This window comes from Marmota flaviventris, chromosome 3 (genome assembly GCF_047511675.1).
Source record: "Marmota flaviventris isolate mMarFla1 chromosome 3, mMarFla1.hap1, whole genome shotgun sequence".
Lineage (NCBI taxonomy): Eukaryota > Metazoa > Chordata > Mammalia > Rodentia > Sciuridae > Marmota > Marmota flaviventris.
The window spans coordinates 104,261,868-104,280,553 of NC_092500.1; the positions used below are offsets into that span (position 1 = coordinate 104,261,868).

Below are 18,686 nucleotides of genomic sequence, written 5' to 3' on the forward strand. Positions count from 1 at the left end.
GAAAAGTCAGCATCCACAGTGGGGGGACAGGCCAAAAACTGCCTTGAGAGAAGTGGCCTGTACAACGGCAGCACACCCAGCAGGGACCCCAGGGGTGGGGCTGAGTCCATGTTGGCTGTATCAGTGGATGAAATGTGACTCTGCTGGATTAACCAACAAGATGGGCACTTTCACTGGTCACTGGCCACTTGGCTCCATAATCGCTTTATTTAAGATGCTGTGTTAAACCTCAAGTAATAACCTCAGGTAGAGACACTTTCCAGGTTGACAGGTGCCAGGAAGGAGATACACAGAGGTGGTGAGGCAACATTCCTCAGCCTCATTCCACAGCTCCTGCTGCAGCTGTTTGGTCAAAAGCTGCCTCAGAGGTTCCCAGAATTCACCCTTCCCTGCTAATTACATCAAAGACCAGATTTAAAGAATTTCTCAGCCAGGGGAGTGGGGTGAGGCATAGCTCTGTGGTACAGCACTTGCCTGGCACATTGGGTTTGATTCCTGCCAATCCAAAAAAAAAAAGAGAGAGAGAGAGAGAGAGAAGAAGAAGAAGAAGAAGAAGAAGAAGAAGAAGAAGAAGAAGAAGAAGAAGAAGAAAAAGAAGAAAGAAAGAACAGAAAAATAATAAGAATTTCCCTGATTCTCAGAAATATTTGAGTGACTCCTTGTGCTGGAGTCTTTCTTTGTTCCCTTGAAGACACTAATTTTTTCCCCCAAATAAGGTATTCAGAATTATTCTATTTTCAGCATCCACACTTTAAAGTCAATCAGTTGAAAACATTATCGAGTGGAGCTCAGGATGCACAGGGCACTCGGAGGGAACTGCTTTTCCTCTCTGAAGCTGACATTCAGAACAGGCACATCACAGACAGTGCAAGGCAAGGAACTGATTGGTTTCACATATCTCCAGGCTCCCAGTGATGAAAGAAGAAGAAGGCTCAACTATGACCAAAAAAGGAAGCAGCATGATTCAGCTTCCATAGAGGGTTGCAAATGTGTGAGGGGGGGAAAAGAATGGGGGAGAAGGAGAGGGGAGGAGGGGAATCCAGCAGTGGGTTGCAACTGCACAGGAGAAACATGAATCAGAATTCTGGCTCCCTCAAGATCCTTCACAAGGCAGGAAAGCTATTGCTCCTGGGGAGATATTGTCATGTTGATGAACAATATAGCCTTAAAAAACCCTTGATGATTGGTAAAGAAACCTCAGACTTGACACTGTCGGCTAGGGTATGCAATCCAGCAACAAGGCATCCCCAAGAGAGCTCTAGCTCAGCAGGGGAAAAAGCCACAGTCCTCTGACATCCCTGTTGTGATGCAGTCACTGCTTTGTGAGGAAGGATTTGTGGGAAGGTCAGGGCTGGCAGCACAGGACACAGGCACAGTTACACACATACATCACACACACAAACAACCCCACACAGTCTAAGGTGTGAATACACACACCACCCAGTTATATGTATACACACACACACACACACACACACACACAGTCACACATACCACATTCCCTCCCAGTCTCAATCACACATACACACTTCTCCCAACCGTCACACATGCAGTCATACATACACAGTGTACACACACCACACACACATATTATACACACAGTCACACACTCACCTCCTCCATCTCTCCTTCTCACTAATACATACAAATAGCCCCCACAAAATCACACACATGTACATCAACCCCTTCACACACTCAGAATTACACACACACACACACACACACATTCCTCAAGCCCTTCTATCCCAGCACAAGTCTTCTTCCCCAGCCTCCCTGACCATTCACACAAAGGCATGGAATCTGATGGACAGGCAGTTATCAAGGGTATAAAAACAAATGTTACTTCAAAGAAAAAGACCCCAAACTGGCAAAATGAAAGACACAAGGAGACATTAAAAAGTCTAACAGATGAGGGAAGAATCAGTCAAGTAAATATTCCTGTCCAAACCCAGGAATTGTTTGTTTGGTCTCTGAACAATACTCCTTAGAAACTGTAACAATTCATTCTTTTGTCATCTGTTGGTTTTGTTTTTGTTGCCCAGGCTAGCCTTGGACTCCTGGGCTCAGGTGATCCTCCTGTCTCAGCCTCCCAAATAACTGGGGGGTGGGTGGGGTCTGGGGTTGTGGCTCAGCGGTAAAGAGTGCGCCTAGCACATATGTATGAGGCCCTGGGTTCCATCCACATAAAAATACATAAAATAAAAGTATTATGTCCAACTACAACTAAAAAATAAATATTTTTTAAAAAAAGTGGCAGCCCACACTGAAATGTAAAGTTCATTCTTCCAGGTGAAGAACAGACATCCTGCTGGGCTGGGGAAGCAGCAATCTTTGGGAATAAAAACTTCATGTTGTACAGATTTGCTGGGCAGGAGTTAGAGCAGTCACCAGAGAGAATCAGGAAGTTCAGTCTCACAATCAACAAAAAAAATTTAAGAGAATTTTAAAATTTGTATTTCTATAAGTACAAAGTCACAATGGCTCTGCCTCCAACCCAAGGTGTTTATACTGCAATCCAATCGCCACATTCCAATGAACAAGCATTGAACAATGCAAAGGAGGAGGAGGATTTCCAGCTTCTCAGGAGCCACAGAAAATATTCTCTGAACCATGAGATTTGGAGGAGTAAGGAGAAACCTCGCATCCCTGAGACACAGGATCCTAGCCAGTAGAAGGAAACGGAAGTATTAAAAGTTTCAACTTCACCCTCCAGTGTTCCTTCTCCGCCGCCCTGCCCCGCCCCCCAAATGTACTGTAAGTTAGTATCCAAATGGTTTTTTCACCTTATCCCAGCCTTCAAGGGAGCTGGCTGGAGAGTGTTGTCACCCAAGGCCGACCTATGCCCAGGATTGGGGGGATGGTGCCCCCTGGTGGTAGGACTGGAGAACAGAGGCTTCTACCCAGCAAGCCACAGCAGGAAAGAGCAAAGAAGCCCACCCACCTCTACACGGTCAGTCTCCCTTCTTTCATTACCAGATATTCCCAAATTTGAAGCCTATTTCTTAGCTATATCTTGTCCTCAAGGTAATCTGCCAATCACCACTCTGGGTAGCCACTGTAAAGGTGGCTATTTAGGATTTGACTTGTGTTCCCACTTGTCATCATTATGGGACACTGGTTATGATGCTAAGTTTGGACCTTGAATGTCACTCAAAGGCCCATGTGCTAAAGACTTGGTCCACAAGGTTGCGCTATCAGATGGTGACAGAAACTTTATATGGTGGGGTGTAGTAGGAGGTCCTCAGGTGATAGGGGTGTGCCCTTGAAGGAAAGTGTGGAACCCTGACCTCTTCCTCTCTCTTTGCTTCCTGGTGGATGAGGTGAATGGTTTTGCTTCTCCACACTCTCCCACCGCAATGTGCTGCCTCAATGTGCTACACAGGCCCAAAGCAGCAGGCCAACTGATCATGGACTAGAACCTCCAAAACTGAGCCAAAATAAACATTTTTCCCTTTCTAACTTGATTATCTCAGGTATTTTGTTACAGTGACAGCTAACACACATGGCTTCATACACATCAGAAGTACCACAGACTGAATATAATTTATTTTCAGTGCTGAGGATTGAACCCAGGGCCTCAGGCATACAAGGCAAGCACTCTTACACGTAACTTGATTAATGAAGGACTCCAGGGTCTTCTGAGGCCAGTGGACACACAGGCTTGAAAAGGCAAAGGAAATGCCAATCATCTTCCCACTTTCATATCTTGCACCAAGCCTCCTGAGTTTTGTGTTCTCAAACCCATCTTTAAGAACAATTTTGATGTAGCCATAGAAACATAACATTTTTCAGTTGTTAGGAAAGCAAGACCCACAGACAAAAATAATCCAGCAAAAAAAAAAAAAAAAAAAAAAAAAAACACGAGAAGCATCCTGTCTGCTCTGTGTAAATGCAGCACAATATACGGTATTTATCTATAAAATGGGTTGGACAACATTTCCTCAAACATTTACTTTCCTGAAACTATGTTATCAGTAGGGAAAGTGCCATAAAAATTCATTTTCTAGTAGATAAACAGAAGTCTCTGCTGGTTAATGAGTTGCCTGGGTGGCAGACCCACTCTGGAAATACCTAGTCATTTTGTCTCCTCTTGCTTCAGCTAAGTTCTTCAAACCTCAATACTAGCGCCCCCACTTAGTAAGTCTGTGACCTTCATTTGTCAACCTTTCCAGGCCTCAGTTTATTCATCTGTAAAATGGAAAGAATAACATCAACTTCATGGGGCCCCAGAAAATATTGCACGAGATGATGGATAAACGTAGGGTCTCTGACCCTCCTAACTTTTATGTGTGTGTATATGTGTCTTTTCACATGCAATTTCATCCTGCTATCAAGGGATCTGTAGTCCATCCATTGAAGTTTTCAGAGCTATTCTCAAGCAAAGCATCTTTGCAAGGTTTCTGGGAGTGCTTATCCTGACATAGCATGTAGTTAAGATTCTACAAGGCCGGGCATCATGACACAGATATATGTGTCTTCTCAGACACAGAACTATCCATCTTTCAGAAAACACACGCAACTCCGAAGTGTCTATGTAACATTCCTGCTACGGATTGTACGTCTCCACTGAAAATCATGTGAAAACTTAACTTCTGCTGTGAAGTATTACGAGGCAGGACCCTCGAGAGGTGATCAGGTCATGAAGGCAGAGCCACTTGTGGGTTTGTGGGGAACAGGTTAATGAGTTATCTCCACCGTGGGCCTGTTATCAAAGACAGTTTGGCTTTGTCTCTTGTGTGTGCCCCTCTCGCCATGTGATATCCAGCTGACCTGTAACCCCTCAGTCTCTGCAGAGAATCCCCACCAAAACAGATCACTGGATGCAGCTGCCTGATCTTGAACTTCCCATTCTTGACAACAATGAGCTGAAAATACCCTTTTCCTTAATAAATTACCTAGCCTCCAGTATTCTATTACAGCAACAGAAAATGGAAACAACTCACAAGTTTAAGCAAGCAAAATATAACTTCTTTGGTCTGGAACTGTTACTAATAACATTTGTTGTACATATACCCTAAGACTGATGGGGGAGAAATGTACTACCTACAAGAAAAAACAAAAATTATTTGTTAAGTCCAACTATTGTTAAGACTTCTGAGAATGAAGAAATGTCAAAGTGAAGAATTCTTGTATTAATAACTGTCCACAATTACCACGTTTCCACTGGTAAAAGAGTTGAAAGATAAAGGAAGAGTAGAGTATGGTGGTTGGCCATTTGGCACTCACTCTGTTAATCTGCTAGTACTTTGTCTCATACTACAAGAAATAGAGTCTAGACTGTGAAAAACCTTAGCCTGACAAAACATGCAGATGACCAGAGGGCATTTGAAGGAGCCACTGTTTCAGAAGAGGGAACTAAATTGCTTAAAATGCAAACTTCAGGTGGACTGAAAATTGATTAGGCTAGTATAAATGCTCTGAGAAGCTCGATTATGAATGTCCCTTTTCCCCAAGCACCACATCCCCTTCCATTCTCAGGGTCACCTCCTCCTGTCTGATTCTGGAATGTGTCCTGTCTCCAATATCATAAACAATTATTAAGATTTTATATATTTAGAAAAGCTTTCCTCTCTTCAGATACATTCCCACATAATAACAAAGAGCTTTCATAATGGCTTCTCAGGCAGCCAGTTAATATTTATGGAATTCATGAGAATGAAAAGAAAAAAAAATTAACATTTGCTCAATGAATAGGAAGGAGAAAAACCATCTAGAGTTAAACAGAAGAAAAGAGATTACAATACTGAATTTTTTTTCAAAAAAAATATAGTTGTAGATGGACAACATATCTTTCTTTCTTTCTTTCTGTGGTGCTGGGGATTGAATTCAGAGCCTTGTGCATGACAGGCAGCACTCTACCAACTGAGCTATAACCCCAGCCCACAATACTGAATTTTTATTTTTTTATTTTTATTTTTTTTTCTGAATTTTTAAAACAGTAGTAAAAAGCTGTGGAAAGAGAATAGATTACTTAATACTAGTAGCTAGTATTAACTAACTAGTTAGCTAATTTTTTAAAAAAAGTGTCAGAGCCTTATTTTATACTAGTGAATCTAGAAATTTCAGATAGAATAAATGGTTTATTATAAAGAAAAGGTGGTTATAAAACATCTAGAAGAAAAAAAAAGAACCTCAATTCTGGGATAGGGAAGAGCAGAAAGGCTAAGGAAGCAACCTCAAAGGAAAACGTGATAGGTTTATATATGTTAGAAATAAACATGACTCCTCAATTTGTCATGTATTCTGGATGTGCATCCTGGAACAGAAAAGGGATATCAAGTGAAGACTAAGGAAATCTGAATAAAATATGAAATTTAATTAATAATAATATACCAATATTGATCTATTATTTGTAACAAATGTACTACACTAATATAAGATGTCGATAACAGGGGAAACCGTGTCATACAGATGGTATATCAATATATGTTTAATTTTTTTATAAGGCAGGAAAAAATTTAGTTTAAAAATTACTTTCCCTTTAAAATATAAAGACATGAGAATAAACAAATGTCAAAGTGTTTAAGAAAAAAGAAGGAGGAGGAGGAGGAGGAGGAGGAGGTGGAGGAGAGAATTGTATAAAAATTGTATAACAAAAGCCTATTAAGTGAACATATAGGTTTTAGGATTCAATATTATATCCCTACTTGTAATCCCAGCAGCTTGGGAAGCTCAGGCAGGAGGATTGCAAGTTCAAAGCCAGCCTCATCAACTGAGTGAAGCACTTTAGCAACTCAGTGAGACCCTGTCTCTATCCTGGCACCAAAAAAAAAAGAATCTAAATTTAATATTATATCCCAGTTTTGTCACTTATTTACTATGAGACCTTGGGCGAGTTATTTAGTCTCTCTGTACCTATTTCCTCATACATAAAATTTAAAACTATGCCTACTTTTTAATAGAGTTATTTGGAGAATCATATGACTTGATGCATGTAAGATACTGAGAATTTTCCTAGAATATAATAGGTGCTCAATAAATGTTAGCTGGCTTCATCATACAAAGAACTCTCAAGAATATTGAAAAATTAATCTTAGTACAAAAATTGACAAATAAACAAGAATTAAGGAATTAAAAATGGCTAATAAATTCACTCTCACTAATCAATAAAAATGCTAAAACAAGATTGTACGTTTTTTTTCTTATCAAATTGATTTTTTAAAATTTTTTGATACCAGGGATTGAACCCAGGGGTTCTTAACCATTGAGTCATATCCCCAGCCCTTTTTAAAATTTCATTTTGAGACAGGGTCTCGCTAAATTTCTTATGCCTTGCTAAAACGCTGAGGCTGGGACTGGGGTTGTGGCTCAGCAGCAGAGGGCTTGCCTAGCATGTGCAAGGCCCTGGGTTTGATCCTCAGCACCACATAATAATAAATAAATTGAAAAAAGGTATTGCGTCCAACTACGACTAAAAAGTATTTTTTTTTAATAAATAAAAAAATAAATTGCTGAGGCTGCCTTTGAACTTGGGATCCTCCTGCTTCAGCCTCTTGAGCTGCTGGGATTATAGGTATGTACCACCTTCCCCCCCTACCAAACTGATTTAAGATGATAGGGCCCAGGCCAGTAGAAAGGATCTATGAGAATGTCACTGTTATATACTGCTCAGGGGAATATAATTTGTTACTACTTTTGGAGAGAAAATTTGACAATATGTGGTAATCTATAGCAACCTTTGAAACGTTCATATTCTTTTACCTTATAAATGAACTTTTAGGGGCTGGATTGTGGCTCAGTGGTAGAGCGCTCGCCTAAAGCGGGCGAGACCCGGGTTCAATTCTCAGCACCACATAAAAATAAAGGCATTGTGTTGTGTCCATCTACACTTAAAAAATAAATTTTTTAAAAAATGAACTTTTAGGAACATATCCTAAGTTATTAGTCTGTGATACACAAAGAATTATAAGGCTATCAATTAACTACTATGTTATTTATGAGCAAAAATTGTAACCTACCTATCTGTGAACCATTTAGGGAAAAAAATAAATTATGGCACATGTCAATAATGAACCATTAAGTAAACATTAAATGCTATTTCTGAATTCAGTAAAAGTATATGGAAAAATGTTTATAAACCTGAATGAAAAATCAGAATGCAAAACACATTACATAGGCCTATTTCTGAAAAAAAAAAAAAAAAAAAAACTGTTCAAAAACACACCAATGTGCTAACCATCTCTGAGTGGTGAGATTATTTGACTTATTTTCTTACCAGTATTATCAGTTTTCTAAATTTTCAGATATTCTTTCTAAAAATGTACTTTCAGATGATAAAAATATATATGCCATAGAAAAATTGGAAATTCAGAAGAATAAAAAGAAAATATTTATAATGCTATTCAATTACTAATTAACAAAAATTCAGACACAGTAAGGTGTGGACAAAGGAAAATCTATCCCCTGATGGTGGGCAGTAAGATGCTGGTGAAGATCACAGGAAGCTGTGGTTTCAGGTACTCCTACATTGAGTTGAGTCCCTCTGTGAGAATACTTCTCCCCAGTATAGACTAGGGCTACAACGGTGATTTGGCCAACTCCTCAGCTGAAGACCTGCATCTATGGCTCCTGAAATTGAGTTGAAATTCCAACCTGGTGTCACCCAGCCCCTATCTGCCTCTGCAGACTTACTGCTTTCCATTCCCTTCAGTCCCGTCCACCTCCACCCTACCCACCAAACCCACACCATTCCCCATGTATGACACCACTAGACACCACTAGACCTTTGCACATGCTTCCCTTCCACTCGACTGCCTTTCCCTCACCTGGTGGCTCACTTGTCCTTCAACACTCCTTCCAGGGTCAGTTTCTTCCTGGAAATTGGTGGGCACCCTGCTACCTGCTCATCTCATCTCTTCAAGTCTCTGGCCCTCACCATGATTCTCAATCTCCTACCTGCCTCACAGGAGCTCCTGCCCATACATCACAAATCACTAGGGAAATGAAAACCTAAACTATACGAGATACCACTTCACATCCATTTAAAAGCAGAGGAAAATTGCAAAGGCGGGGAGACTTGGAATGCAAGATGGTGCAGCCACAATGGGAAAAAGTTTGGTTTCTTCAAAAAGTTAAATATGGAGTTACCATGAGACTCAGCAATTTAACTCCTATGAATATATCCAAAATATATCCAAATTAAAAACAGAGTCTCACATACACTTGTACACTAATGCTCAGAGCAGAATTATTCACAATAGCCAAAAGGTGGAGGCAGCTCACATGCCCATCTACCAATTAAGGGATAAACAGAATGTGACACATGTGCACACCGACATACACAATGGAATAGTATTAAGCTGTAAAAAGGAATGGACTTCTAATGCATGCTACAACATCCATGAACCTTGAAAATATTACACTAAGTAAGCCTAACACAAAAGAATAAATACTGTAGGGTTCTAGGATTTTCTGTGAGGGACCTTGAATAAGAAACAGAGACAGAAAGAAGGCAAAAGCTTCCCAGTAGCCAGGGAAGAGAAAATGAAGAGTTGTTGTTTAATGGGTACAGAATTTCTAGCTGGGGTGATGAAAAAGTTCTGAAAATGAACAATGGTGAGAGTTGTCCAATGTTCTTCATGTTACTGTACCGTATGCTTAAAAATGGTTAAAATGGTGAAATGTTCTTCTATGCATTCTTTACCAAACTTGTGGAGGGAAAGCTCCCCCAAAAGCCAGAGTGAGCTTCCTTGGAAGGTGGACTTCCATGTTCATGGCCCTGTGGGATGGCACCGGTTCACATCCTGGCCTTGGGTTAACAATTCATCCACCCTATAGTTCACTCTGGCAACTGACCAACTCAGACCTCAGATAATCCATTTCCTGAACACAGAATCCAGCAGCTGTGCCTATTTATTTATCTACTATTTTGCTTCTTGTTTTTTGATCCTGAAACATACACCAGCTAGGAGAGCCTGTAGAGTGAGGCAGGCATGGGGCACTACAAAAGGGAAGAACTTATGGAACTAAACCTCCATCTGAGTACTAACCCTTGGACTAACTTTGAATGATTTGCTGAGGGATTCTTCTCACCTTATTACCTTTTTTTTTTTTTTTTTTTTTTTTTTTACTATTTCCTATGCAGTCTAAAGTTGTGTTATCTAAACTCAGCATATACATACAAATAATTTCCTTGTCATGCAATTCCAGCCATTTCCTTTTGGGCTGGCTTTACCAGAGATGGAGGCAGACAACATCCCCTCAAAATTATATATTTCTACGTCTCTTTGGCCACTTCTCCGAGTTAAATACTATAATTTTTAAAAACTTTTCTTCATGCAGCTGGTTTTTCTAGGTCTTTCTCACTAACATTCTCTAAATTACTCTCTTTAATTGTACACTAAAACTTTGTACATGGACATTTTAAAACTTCTCTAGTAAATGGGAACTGACTTTTTATTTATTTATTTTTGGGGGACTGAAGATTGAACCCACGGCCTTGCACATGCTAGGCAAGTGCTGCACCACTGAGGTACACTCCAGTCCTTTTTTTTTTTTTTTGAGACAGATCTCACTAAGTTGCTGAATCTCACTAGGTTGCCCAGGCCAGTCTCGAACTTGCAATCCTCTTGCCTCAGCCTCCAGAGTTGCTGGGATTACAGGCATGAGCCACTGTGCACACTCTAAGGAGTTTTTTAATGCTAATAAAAATTGTGTAGCGAGAGATGGTTGACAGCATTATGAGTTTGAAAGCAATGGGTTTCAGAAATATTGCCTCCTGAGTTTACATATTTTGAGCCATGTTTTCTTGCATCTAAAACTTCAAAGCCAGCATCTCTCTCTCTGTGTCAGGGACATATCCATCCCACACTGACCTGCCCATGAAGAGGTACTTTGACTTAGCTGTTGGGGACTTTGCAGTTCACTAAAACATCATAATATCTGCAACTCATTCACATAATCAGAAGGACACATGGCAAAATCACTCAAGGCTTTAGGATCTTCCATCTTTGCTACTGACCTATTCCATTATCTGTTAAATGCCAAATGCAAACAAAAATTGGCCTAGAAATGTACCTGTTAAGAATTGACAACAGGTACATATCTTGCATTCCAGGCAGACAAGCTAAATAAGAACTAGATGAAATAGTTATATATTATATTCCCTCTTGAACTACCTGAGTCATTTTACTGAAAGGTCATTTACAGTGCACCAAACTACCATATCCCCAAACACATTTTTCTACCCTCTTGACAGTACAACTTTCTGGGAGAAAAAATAAAAATTAATGAAGAAAAATTAACTCAAAAAAGCTACTGGCTTGCGTTTCTAAGAGGCCTTGTTGAATTAGCACACAAATCAACCTTTCCTTGAGAAGAAACTTCACCTTACTCTTGGATCTTCCTCCCAAAGAGCCCAGTATCTGGTTCTTAGGTACACAGACATGTAAATGTAAAACTAATTAAACAAGGTCTCATTAAATGTCAGGCCCTGTGCTAATATACACCAATTGCAAAAATAGATTACTATTTGCCATTTTAAAGATGCAGAAATTTATCCAACTGAAGAGTTTAACTGCATTTCCAGTGTGTAAGTCATCTAGCAGGAATTGCAACCTAGGTATTCCTAACTCCATAGCTCCTTATGACCTTACTGTGCCCTCCCTAAATAAGTGAGGTGAAATCCCCCTCTAGCTTTTACCAAAGTCAGTCTGTTTGTGTCCTTAGGTTTGGAGAAAATTGGCTACACTTTTCAATGATAATGAATTTTTTTTTTTTATTTTTTTTTTTTACTATCATCATCATTTTTTTTTATTGGTTGTTCAAAACATTACAAAGCTCTTGACATATCATATTTCATACATTAGATTCAAGCGGGTTATGAACTCCCATTTTTACCCCAAATACAGATTGCAGAATCACATCGGTTACACATCCACATTTTTACATAATGCCATATTAGTAACTGTTGTATTCTGCTACCTTTCCTATCCCCTACTATCCCCCTCTCCCCTCCCCTCCCATCTTCTCTCTCTACCCCATCTACTGTAATTCATTTCTCTCCTTGTTTTTCTTCCCATTCCCCTCATAACCTCTTATATGTAATTTTGTATAACAATGAGGGTCTCCTTCCATTTCCATGCAATTTCCCTTTTCTCTACCTTAATGATAATGAATTTTATCTTAAAAATCAGACATTACTTTTCATGTACATCTATGTTTGCTTATATTTCACAACAAAGATCTTAGAAGAGATTTTTCTGGTTCCATTAGGTACCTGATTAAATTATTCTGAAATACAAACTGTGCACATTCTGAAACATAATTTCTCCCTCAGAAAGACAAATGCCTTCATTAATGCATTTTTATGTATTTATTTATTTATTAAAGGAACAATGGATTTAGAAAACACCACAGTCAGAGTAGGGGAACTTCCTTGAGGTCAGCCTTATCCATGACAGCCACATGTTGGCAGGAAATCTGCAGCGGGTGAGGTCAACAATGAATCCCCTACTTTCTTGAACCCTGGAGAGACTTGTAGTTTATGCATATGAACAAAGCAGAACTTAGATAAAGTGCATACATTTTGCTTTTACAGGTGTGGAACTTCATCTTTCTAAAGGGTTTCTCATCTGGGAATGCCAAGTGCTTTGTAAGACTAAGTCATTGAGCAGAGCCTGACACTGATGAGACTGATAATCCCAACACACTGACCACACGTGCTTATGTATCTCCTTTCCTTCTTTCCTTCTTTTTTTTTGTGTGTGTGTATGTGTGTGTGTGTGTGTGTCCCAATGCTGGGGATGGAACCCAGGGGCTTGAGCATGCTAGGCAATTGCTCTATCACCAAGCTATACCCCCATCCTATGAACTTCTTTTTGTTCTTGTAATTTTTTTTAATTGCAGATGGACACAGTACCTCTGTTTTATTTATTTATTTTTATGTGGTGCTGAGGATTGAACTCAGTGCCTCATATATGCTGGGCAAGCAAGCGCTCTACCACTGAGCCACAACCCAGCCCCTCTGTGCTTCTTAATGCAATCACTCAAGTGGGCAAGAGCTGTATTCCTAACCAGAGATCAAAGATGGGCATTTATGTTTAAATTTAGGGAAGCTTTGCAAAATATCTCTCTCTCATGAAAGAGAGAGGTCCTCTATTGCCAAGCCACTGAATAATTTAACAACTGATAACTTAACAACCTTACACTGAACCCCACACTGCATGCTGACTTCAACATGCTGTCAGTGAATGGTCCCACTATTTGCTTTCAAGTTACACAGTAAACCTGGCCACATATTCACAAAAGGTAAACAGTCAACTTTCATCCTTGCCTAAAGCAATATACTTTATTGCTCAAAGATAAAACTATAATGCATGATTCATATATATTCATATACATATATATATAATCTTATGTCAAGCTCAGAATAGTCTATGAAGTAGGTATTATCATTGTGCCTGTTTTACAAATGGAGAAAGTGAGACAGGGAGAAATTAGAAATGGATAAAAACCAGGCACAGTGGCCCACTGTAATCACAGTGGCCCACTGTAATCCCAGTGGCTCGGGAGGCTGAGACAGGAGGATTGTGAGTTCAAAGCCAGCCTCAGCATCGGCAAGGTACTAGACAACTCAGTGAGACTCTATCTCTAAATAAAATAGGGCTGGGGATGTGGCTCAGTGGTCTAGTGCTCCTGAGTTCAATACTCAGTACCACCTCCCCCACCTCCCAAAAAAGAAATGGATAAAAGACTTCCACTGTTAAGAAACAGAGCCTGGAATTGAAGCCACAGCTATCTGCTTCCAGACTTTTAACTTCACCTTTTATGTTTGTTAAACCAACATTGGCAATTTCATCTTTTAAGTATTAAGCATCACTTATTCAGATATTTCCCTTATTCAGGAAAACTAAAGAAAAAAGGGGGTGTGCTCTGCCAGCTGTGAAAAAATTGATCAGTCACAACTCTGGGGTGGGAGGCAGCTGCAGCATGAGCTCTGGTGTCAACCAGGGGTTCACTACTTTCTAGCTTTGTGACCTTGGGCAAGTTACTTGATCTCTCTATGCTTGTTCACTCACCAGTAAAATGATAACAATAACAGAAATTAAGGCACTATTCTTAGGGATGAAGTATCAGAGGATTTAGAAGCATTCTTTTTTTTTTTTTTTTTTTTTCACTTCTAAAATGCTCAATAAATCTCAGCTACCCTTATCATTAATAAGCTGCCTAAACGAAGTTTAGATTTAAGATCATATGCAAATATCAGGAGGCATAAACAACACATCTAATATTTGGATACCAGGGAAGTTATTTTGCATTGAAAGGTTGATCAAAAAGTCCTCCCAGGGCCCAGTCTGCCTACATGATAGGTGAGCGTATCTTTCTCAAACTAAATAGATTTGACACTTGCTGAATTAAGAAGTGTAAATTTCTTGGCATTACCTCACCTCCAACACAGACACGCGTTCTAAAAAATAATTAAATAATTAATTAAACATTTAAAGACTGAATTCTCAAAAGGTTACCTACTCATCTTCTTTGTGCGGAGATGTATGGCCGTCTTTCAAACCATGGGACTTGCTCTAAATCAACTTCTCTAAAAATTTCCCTTCATGGCTTGCATTACAGTACTTGGTGTCCCCAATTGTTGCCGTCCCAGAACAAAAGCCTAATTGCTGCTGCTACAATGCAGCCCTTTTTCTGAGATCATCATGAAGCTCTCGGAGCAAACAAGAGAGGGAGTTCTTGGAAGCAGCGAGCACTGTATCAAAATTCCAGGACCCCACAGGCCAATATGAACCGAGTTTTATCTCTGAGACTCCAATCCCTCTGTAGTATCTCACCTCCCTGCAATCAGCTCTGTCTTGCGAAAGTTTCCAGAGCCCTTCAGGGCACGTGTCTTTTCCTGCCTGCAAGAGTTAGAAAAACGCGGGGTCCCCTTTTTCGTCTGCACAGCGTGTATGGGAGCAGCACAGCTGTTTGGCCTGGGCATGATTTTGCCGCAGTGGGTCCTTGGGGGCGTCCCCGGTCGGACGCCACCAAGGTCCCTCCGGGTAAGGCTTGGACGAGATGTCCCAGCAAGCCAAACCCTAAGCGCTCGCGTCCCCTCTGCGGCGAGCGAGAACCCCACCTTCTCAGCCCTTCGGGGGACAAGCCCCGTGCGCTTCAATCCCGGGCTGGCATGCAAACCCCCAAAGGGTGGCCCTAGGAAAGGGCTCTGGGACTCACGCGGTCTCTCTGGGTCTCGGGAGCCTCTCCCCGGTGGGTTCCTGGCCCCGCGGGCTCTGAGAGTGGGAGCCTCCCATCGCGCGGAACTTGGCGCCCCAGCTGAGCCCTCGGTGCTGCGCGGCGCTCGGGCTGTGCGCGGACCTGGGCGGGCAGGCGGCGGGGCGGAGGAGGAAGGGTGGGGCCGAGGGGTGGGCGGGGGTGAGGGCAGCCTTGCCTCAGGGTCCGGGCCACGGCGAAAGCCGGGGAAGGGAGGTTGCTGCCAACTTCTCGGCTCGTGGCAGGGCCGGGCCTGCTCCGTGACCCCGCGCCCAGCGCCCTGCCCGGAGATGCTGAGCACCCAGGACTCGCCGGGGAGGCGCGCGGCTACCGGACGGCCTCGGGCAATGGGCGCCCTGACTCCAAGCGAGGGAAACCTCAGCTGAAGAGGGCAACAGGTGGCGTGGGCCGGAGGCCTTCGTGCGTCCTGGGTCCTAGTGGAAAGACGTCGCGCTCCCGGGCCAGCTCAGCTGGGGTTACAAGGGAGGCAGCGGGAAGAGGCCCCACGGTGAGGCTATTCAGAAAAGTACCAGTAGGGGGCGGTGCGGGCCGGGGTCAGGAGACCCAGGCAGTTTTTCAAAGGGATGTGGCCTTCCCGCTCCAAATCGCTGCGCTCTCCAGGGGCAGGAGTGAGGCCTTGCCTGAGTTGTAACAGGAAACGAGGTTAATCCTAGTTCTGCCCTCCGCCTCCCCACACACTAGCTGGGTGGCTTGGGACAAATTATTTCACCCTCTGAGTCTTGTTTTCTTCATCTGTAAAATAAGGGAGTATTGTTTTCTTTACCTCTTAATGTCCCTTTTGTCTCTGAAAAACATGGAATGAATTCTCTTCCAAACTATTTTTTTTGGAGGAAATGCTCCTATTCCTTCCATTTCATCTGCGATCCAGTTATACCTAAAGAGTTCCTTCTTTCTCACCCATTCCTGCCCCCCACCTCCCTCCTTTCCGGCCATCTGTCCTCACCCCAAGCAGGACTTTATGGAACAGATTAGAATGACCTTTACTGCGAACACCTGTTCATCTTTCCAGATGCTTTTCAAACCTCCTATCTATAACACCATCCTGCATCTTGATACCACTTCTCTCTTGTTATAGCCTGTCTCGCTCACTAGAGGTAAACTCCAGGAAGACAGGGAATTAATTTTGTTGTTTTGAGACAGAGTAGCCCATGCTGATCTCCAACCGTGAGCTCAAGCATTCCTCTGGCCTCAGCCTCCCTAGTAGCTGGGACTACAGTGCATACCACCTTTCTAATATGTCTTCCCCCAACTAAACCCCCATATTGTGGATTGAACCCAGGGGCACTTTACCATTGAGGTACATTCCCAGTCCCCTCCGCTCCCCCGTTTTTGAGACAGATCTCCTAAATTGCCTAGGCCGGCCTCAAACTTGCAATCCTCCTGTTTCAGCCTCCCGACTCCTGGCAGGCTACACCACCTTGTAGAATATGAATGGAATATGAGTTTTTAAATGGCAAGATGGCTTTCTTACCTCTGTCCTAGCTTAGAGTTATGGTTTATGTAAAATAAATATTTATTAACTGAATGAGCTCATAGCTGAGCACATAGAATTGTATTCAATGTTAACTTTATTCATCATTGGCAACTATAGGAGAATAAAGACATTTACAGCTACATTTCAATTTTTCCAGCAAAATTGTAATACTTTTATTTATAGCACCTCTCTTCTTTGTGTGTCAAATTTTGACTACCTATTTATTTATTATCATCACTCTGCTTAACCAGAGGGCTCCCAAGGTCCAGAATGCTGCCACATTGAAACACATACATATCTTTGGGGGAGGGAACAAATAGTAAAAGGAAAATGAGACTGGAATTGAGATTTTTGTAGGAAAGATTTCAGATAACTAAAAAGAAATTGACTCCTGGTGGATCACCATTTAAAAAAAAAAAAGTTCAAATTCCTTATGCAGTGTGATTGAAGCACCACTGATAATGTAAACATATCCCTGTCAGAGCTGTGGTTCCCTTCCAAAGGGAATTCTCTCCTAGTGAGAAAGGTCTTTATTCTCCAAGGGTCATTCCAAGAAAAAATGGGAGGGGGAGCAACAGGAGGGGAGGGCAGGAATGGCAAAATTTTTTTGTAGACAAGTAGACAAGATGGGCTGTCAGAGTTTTTTGTTGTTTTTGTTTGTTTGTTTTGGGGTACCAAGGATTGAACTCAGGGGCACTTGACCACTGAGCCACATCCCCATACCTATTTTGTATTTTATTTAGAGACAGGGTCTCACTGAGCTGCTTAGCACTTTGCTTTTGCTGAGGCTGGCTTTTGCGATCCTCCTGCCTCAGCCTCCCCAGCCTCTGTGATTCCAGGCATGTACCAACTCACCCGGCTAGAAGTTTTTACCTGTTAGTGCAGAAAGGCACAGGGTAGTGCCACTAACATGGTTTAAAAGAAAAGGAGACAGCTGGCAAGTGGCTTAATGGTAGAATAGCTGCCTAGCACAAACAAGCCCCTGGGTTTGAGTTCCAGCATGGCAAAAACAAACAAAAAAAAAAACAACCTCTTGTATTGCAGAGAAATTGAGACAACAAGGGGGAAAGGATTCTGCAAAATAATGTGAAAGATCATCTACATGGGGCCCAACACTTTCAACCAGTTTGACTTATTTTACTTTATATTTTTTCTTGTTCTGTGGCTCTTTTGGAGACATTGGCAGTTGGGGCTCCAGATTCATGGAAGTGAAGACAATGAAGGGAAAGTCTTGTCTTTGGAAAGTAAACTTAAGAGGTTTCTTTAAGAAAAAATGTCCAAGAAAGACTTGAGATCCCCAACATATAATGTCTTCTTTTCCCCAACATATAATGATTTGTCCTATGGAAGCAGAGCTAAGATCCAGATGTTTCTCTGTCCCAGATGCTGGCTGTAGATCTTCAACAAAGGCATAGATTATAGGATATCTGAAATCCTTCTGCTTAATGTCCCTTGGTGTAAAGACCTCTTATTTTTATGTTTCAATTATAAAAAATGAAGCCAGGTGGGGTGGTGCATACCTGTAATTCCAGTGACTCAAGAGACTGAGGCAGGAGGATCTCAAGTTTTTTGCCAGCCTGGGTAACTTAGCAAGACCCTATCTCAAAATAAAATATAAAAAGGGCTGGGGATATAGCTCAGTGGTAGAGTTCAATCTCTAGTACAGCATAAATAAGTAAATCCCCCAAATATCAGCATCCTTAATAAAGGTACAGAATTATTACCATACAATCCTGCTCTGAGGAAATGCATGAGAAATGGAAACATCTCTGAAGTCGTATACTTAGAGGCAGCTGTAAGTTGTGAGCAGCCCTGCTGTTGTCTGCACCCAAAAACTGAAAAAAATAATACCGCTTCTGGGGCTCAGAACCAGTCACATGGCCAAGGAGTTCTCCTTTAAGTGGCGGCTTGAAGCGAACAGCTGTACATACTTGATATTGCATTTCATATAAAGAGAAAATAAAACCTTGTATTTTTTTGGTGTTCT

General features: G+C 41.5%; 1 protein-coding gene across 4 annotated transcripts in view; it reads right to left on the reverse strand.

Annotated features, from left to right (window-relative positions):
• The window catches only part of Tacc1 (transforming acidic coiled-coil containing protein 1), a 117,493-nt gene that overhangs the window by 74,791 nt on the left and 24,016 nt on the right, over nt 1-18,686 (reverse strand). For 3 of the 4 annotated variants that reach the window (XM_071610189.1, XM_071610191.1, XM_071610190.1), the window contains exon 1: nt 15,169-15,269. The exons of the other annotated variant lie outside the window; for it this stretch is intronic. In XM_071610189.1, the coding sequence (XP_071466290.1) occupies nt 15,169-15,245 (77 nt within the window). In that variant the 5' untranslated portion in view covers nt 15,246-15,269. Of the gene's footprint in view, nt 1-15,168; nt 15,270-18,686 lie in introns of those variants that run through there. 4 annotated transcript variants of the gene reach the window in all.